The sequence below is a fragment of the Cnephaeus nilssonii genome (genome assembly GCF_951640355.1).
Source record: "Cnephaeus nilssonii genome assembly, chromosome: 4".
In the NCBI taxonomy this organism is placed as follows: domain Eukaryota; kingdom Metazoa; phylum Chordata; class Mammalia; order Chiroptera; family Vespertilionidae; genus Cnephaeus; species Cnephaeus nilssonii.
This window is the reverse complement of record NC_137075.1, coordinates 80,148,108-80,154,162: the sequence shown is the minus strand read 5'-3', so window position 1 is coordinate 80,154,162 and position 6,055 is coordinate 80,148,108. Positions and strand designations below refer to the sequence as shown.

At 49.5% G+C, this 6,055-nt stretch overlaps 1 protein-coding gene across 1 annotated transcript; it reads left to right on the top strand.

Moving 5' to 3' along the window:
• Nucleotides 1-2,557: 2,557 nt before the first annotated feature.
• On the top strand, nucleotides 2,558-6,055 carry GPX2 (glutathione peroxidase 2). The gene is made up of 2 exons (XM_079769822.1): nucleotides 2,558-2,842; nucleotides 5,388-6,055. Exons 1-2 carry the CDS (start codon nucleotides 2,621-2,623, stop codon nucleotides 5,736-5,738), a joined length of 573 nt encoding a protein of 190 aa, XP_079625948.1. The 5' UTR covers nucleotides 2,558-2,620; the 3' UTR covers nucleotides 5,739-6,055.

Here is a 6,055-nt window from a genome sequence, read left to right as displayed (position 1 = left end):
CCCTGTGAAAACTGTCTCCAGTAAACATTTGCATTGTTATTGAAATCTCTCTACACTCCCAAAGCCAGGTAAAGCCCAATTGCCAGTTTTACCGCTGGAGAAATCCAGGCATTAAAAAAGCAGGTGATTTGTTGAGTTGGTGGGTGCTCGGGGGAATGAAGTGGAGCGTTCGGTGTTTCTGATTCCTGTGGGCTTCCAGGGGTGTGCTCACACCATGACAAGCCGCAGCAGGTCCCCAGGTGGCCTGCAATACCCTACATGGCTGGTGCTGAAAATGTCATGGAAGGCCTCGCTGGGTCTAGAATCGCAGCAGCTTGACTCCCTGCAGACTTCCCTTCTGGTGGGGTGGGACCAGCACAGCCCTCTGGAAAGTCTTTGGGACTGAGCCTTGGTCTGAGAAGAGATGGGTATAGCTCATCCCCTCTGAGTGTCCCCACCTGCTATGCAACTCCTGTTACCCTTACCAGGCCACAGCTGACTGCATCCTCACAACCCCGTGAGGAAGAAAGAGTAAAGATAGGGAATGTATAAAATGAAGTCATTTTAACCAAGCTGCTCAAATGATTAAGTTATGGAAATTGAGGCATGAGGAAATACTCCATTCTTGTTCTAATGAGCCTGGCATCATTAACTTAAACTTTTTTGAACTTTTTAGTCCTGCATCAATGCCTGGATATACATCTGGACCTTCAGGTGACCCTCTAATTATCCCCTGAAAGACCCGCCTATACATCCACCTGACATTCATTATCCAGACCACCAGGACTTGACCTGACCTTGTGGTCCCATCTTTCCGACCACCTGGCAACCTTCATCCTGACTGCCTGGCATCTGACTGACAATATTCTGGACCAATCCTAGGGCTAAGCAAGCAGGACTGATACTTCTCAAGAATGAACTTTTTACTATAAGAATGTTTAACTTTTCTTTCTTCTTTGGAACACTTCTGGGTTTTTGCCCAGCTGTGTTCCCAGTTTGCAAACTCCAAGATCCTGGAATAAATCTCTGTGAGTTCAATTTCTAGCAAGGCCTCCAGACTTTCTGAGTCAGGGGTATTGGAGAGGAGATGGCACCATGCAGGAGCAGACTTTCTTGAGAGCAGGTGACCTCACTCATGGGAAGACTGTACAAGACAAACACAACTTCATCTCTTCAGCGTGGTACAAGCTGAGGCACCGAAAGCCAGCCTATATAATAAAAGCCTAGGTGCATCACACCCTCACGTGACGCCCTTATGCAATGTCATCACAAGATGGCCGCCACAAGATGGCTGGCAGGAAAGGGCAGTTGGAGGCAACCAGGCCTGCAGGGGAGGGCAGTTAGGGGCGACCAGGCCTATAGGGGAGGGCAGTTGGGGGTGACCAGGCTGGCAAGGGAGGGAAGTTGGGGGCCATCAGGCCGGCAGGGGAGGGCAGTTGTGGGTGATTGGGCCAGCAGGGGAGCACTGTTGGGGGTGATCAGGCCGGGAGGGGAGGGCAGTTGGGGGCAATTGGGCCGGCAGGGGAGCAGTTAGGCATCAATCAGGCTGGCAGGGGAGCGGTTAGGGGGTGATCAGGCTGGCAGGCAGGCAAGCGGTTAGGAGCCAGCAGTCCCAGATTGTGAGAGGGATCCCAAATTGGAGAGGGTACAGGCCGGGCTGAGAACCACCCTCCTCCTCCTCTGTGCACAAATTTCATGCATTGGGCCTCTAGTCCTATATAATAAAAGGGTAATATGCAAATCGACCGAATGGCAGAATGACCAGTCACTATGATGTGCACTGACCACCAGGAGGCAGATGCTCCCACAGAGGGAGCACTACTCAGCCACAAGCCAGATGACGGCTGGCAAGTGCAGACAGCGCTAAGGATGTCCAACTGACGGCTTAGGCTCGCTCCCCTCTAAGCTGAAGTTGGACATCCCCCAAAGACTCCCAGACTGCTAAAGGGTGCAGGCAGGGCTGAGGGGACCGACCCCCCCCCCCCCCCTGCACGAATGTCATGCACCGGGCCTCTAGTTATTTTATAAAAATCACAAATTGTGCCCCAAGGTCTCCTTTGATTTAGTGGAAAGCAACAGCCAAAGAGAAAACTGTGAGCAGTAATATATCTATTTCAGTTTTAGTCTGAGTCAAACATTTAGTCTGACATGCATCCCAATTCTCTTCCTCCCATTTCAGATCTCAGCAGACCCTGACTTCTCCATTGCACGGTTCAGAACTTGGCGCTCAGCAGGCACTCAATAAATGTATGCACCACGTGAAACAACTTGTTGGGGCAAGTAGGAGTCAATCCTGCGTCCCTCCCTCCCTTTTTTCCTCCAGGGCGACCTTTGGGGCTCTGGTTTCCTGCAAGTAGTGAATTATTCATGTCTGTTCATAGATATCAAGTTGGCCCTCCCAGGTTGCCAGCAGGGTAGGGCAGGGAGGTGGCTTTGTTTAGTCTGTAAATAGGAGGAGCAACCTCCTTGTGCAAACAGCCCTTGCAGGTGGGTGACTGTTTTTGCTAAGTCATTCTGAGGATGCTCAAAGCCCCATTGTGAGATCCTTCCTGTCCTTCCAGGCTCCTCCTCCCTCCCCACCCCTTTAATAGATCCTTAAGTGGGCTCCCGCCACCTGCCAGGCTCACCCTGCACGCTCACCATGGCTTTCATTGCCAAGTCGTTCTACGACCTCAGTGCTATCAGCCTGGATGGGGAGAAGATAGATTTCAATACATTCCGAGGCAGGGCAGTGCTGATTGAGAATGTAGCGTCGCTCTGAGGCACAACCACTCGGGACTTCACCCAGCTCAACGAGCTGCAATGCCGCTTTCCCAGGCGCCTGGTGGTTCTTGGCTTCCCTTGCAATCAATTTGGACATCAGGTGAGGGGTCCCTTGTATTGCATACAAGGGCTGGGTTGTCTAGTAGGCTAAGGGGAAGGGAGAAAGACTGTGTGTGTGGGAGTGCCTGGAATCGGGGGCATGTTTGTCAATGTAGGTCTTTAGTACATGTGACTACCAAGGAGAAGTATACATATGATTCTGTCTGTGATTAAAGACCGAGGGCGTGGATTTTTATTATTATTATTATTGCTTATTGTCTTCCCACTATGCTCAATGAGGGCTGGTACTGGGTCTGTTTTTCTCTCTATTGTATTATCAGTGCCTCAGATATAGAAGATACTCATTAAATATTTGCTAAATGAATGAATGGAGGAAATAAAAGATCAAGAATCAAAGGAGGATTAAACTGACTCAGGAGACCTTAGATCTAGCTAGTGTTGGTTCTGCTACTTAATGGCTCTGTGCCCTAGGAAGAGTCACCCACTTTTTCTGTTTTACTTTCCTCATCTCTAAATTGAAGAAAATACCACTTATCTCATAGGATTATTGTGAGGCTTCAAGGATAAGATATACAAAAGTAATATGCAAATGCAAGCAACTTTATTGTTTAGATTGAAGACTTTTATTTGCTGGTTTGAAATCAGCCAAGTGGGGAGTAAATTTGAGGGAAAGCTCAGGGTGTTATGTCTCCTCCGGGCATCACAGGCACCTCTCTGTCTGATTAATGGGTCAAGTTGTTATAGAGCTTCAGCCCACACACCTCAAGTTATCTTTTAGGGGTTCTTCTATTTTCACGTATTGTTTTAACAGCACAAGCAGGCAGAATGTCCTCAACCGAACCCTCCCATTAAATCCCCTTAGCTCAATTCACAGTGGCATGAAGAGAAGGAAGAGACTAGCAGAGATGTATGCAGGCAGACAAATGTCATTGGCTGTGACAAACCTGAGCCCACACCATTACTGCTCTGACTGTACCTTCCCTGGCTCAGTCTGCTTCTAGGCTTGGCCAAAGCAGGAGAGATAAAAAAGGGCAAAACCTCTTCATTTTATTTTATTTTAAAAAAATATTTTTATTGATTTCAGAGAAGAAGGGAGAGGGAGAAAGAGATAGAAACATCAATGATGATATTCATTGATTGGCTACCTCCTGCATGCCTCACAATGGGGATCCAGCCCCCAACTAGGGCACGTGCCCTGACCAGAAATCAAACCATGACCTCCTGCTTCATAGGTCAACGCTCAACCTCTGAGCCACGCCAGCTGGGCAAAAGCAAAACCTCTTTATAGGTGTCTCTCTGGCCTGGAGGTGCCTCCAGACTCACATCATCACTTCCAGCTAGCTAGTTGCTGGAGGGAGTCCACAACCTACCAGTAGCCAGACAGCCATTTGCATTAGAGATAAGAAGCCTAATAGAGATGGACTCTGGGCTCAAGATGTCATGACGGCCTAGAACTGACTGTTCTAATTGGTCCTCGTAGGTCAGAAGCAGGGACTTTCTCCCAGTGGGAGATACCTGACTCTTATTAGACTTGGGGGGGGGGGGTGCCCTGGAAAATAAGGGTTTCCAGGGGCCTTTTGGGGACGTCATGGGTGGGGAATGCTGAGTGGGGACAGATCGGTGATGGCAGCGGGAGGGAAAGACAAGGAACAGGTTCAGGCTAAAGCATTCACAGCTGAGCAGACTGAGTGTGAGGGGCAGGAGTCTTGGGATAGTAGTCCAGAAATGAAAGGAATTCACAACCTTTAGCCCTCAAGCACTTAATTTCCTTAACTCCCTCTTTCCCTGGCCTGTTCCAGATCCCTAAATCCTCTAACCCCTAACCCCTAAACCCTCTAACCTATTCATTCATCCCTGTTAGCCACCAAGTAATTACATTTAGAATACATTCACTGATGTCTCCAAATCACTTTGCCTTTGTGGCACCTGAAAACTAGACTTCCTTGGATGGGGGTCTTCCTTCAGCAAAGCTCCCTCCTGCTTGCACTTCAGATACAGGACAAGGCAGATGAAAGCAAGAAGCGTAAACCCCATTCCCCTCGGCCTCAATTTCACCCTTGGCTTGAGGAGCTGAGTAGGGCAAAGGCAAAGGCCTCAACACTCACATGAAAACAGAAGCAACAGAGGCAAAGCCAGGGCACAGGAAGGGCAAGGTAGCAGGATGAGTGGGTAGGTAAGTAGAAGGAGGGTTCTATGCAGTATGACCTGAGCCTCCTTTTCCTTTCCACTGCCCTGAACTTAAGGTTCCTTGAGATTCAGACAGACACCCTAAGAACTGCTCAGGGTAGACTGGAGAGAGAAACAACAGTTCAAAAATGCTAAATCTCTCAGTATAGGAACAGCCAAGATAGGAACTGCAAAAACTTTCAGAAATGGCCTAGCAAAACATAATAGCTGTGAGAGGGAAAATTCTAAGTCAAGGGTAGGGCAGAGCAAATGAAGAAGGGAAGAAAAGGAACAGAGGGGGGGAAAGATACATAGAAAAGAATGATCCTGGGGAGGAGTCTAGAAGGTGAAAGGTTTGCTTTGTGGACCCTTCACTTCCCCTCCCCTTTTCCATGCTCTCTGTCTTCTTCCTCCCCCAGGAGAACTGTCAGAATGAGGAGATCCTGAACAGTCTCAAGTATGTCCGCCCTGGGGGTGGATTCCAGCCCACCTTCACCCTTGCCCAGAAGTGTGAGGTGAATGGTCAGAATGAGCACCCTGTCTTCGCCTACCTGAAGGACAAGCTCCCCTACCCCTATGATGACCCATTTTCTCTCATGACGGATCCCAAGTTCATCATTTGGAGCCCAGTGCGCCGCTCGGATGTGGCCTGGAACTTTGAGAAGTTCCTTATCGGGCCAGAGGGGGAGCCCTTCCGACGCTACAGCCGCACCTTCCCCACCGTCAACATTGAGCCCGACATCAAGCGCCTCCTCAAAGTTGCCATATAGACGCCGGCTGCTCAGCACACAGATCTCCGACTCCATCCAGCCCCTGAGTATCTCTCCTTAGGATTCAGAGTGTCCTCAGGAGACACTGCTGGACCTCAGGTTTCCCTTGAGATCATTCTCCTTCATCAAAGAGCCTTGCCTTTCCTGTCAGCCTGTTTCTCTCCCAACCTTCTGGCTGGTGATTCAACGTGGCCTCCAAGATGTAGGTGGGGTCTGGGCCTTCACAGAATGATGGCACCGTCCTAAACCTGTTTGGGCGGGGTCTGAGGCATGTGAAGAGCCCGGGCCAGCCTGCTAGCTGAGTCCAATAAAGGGCA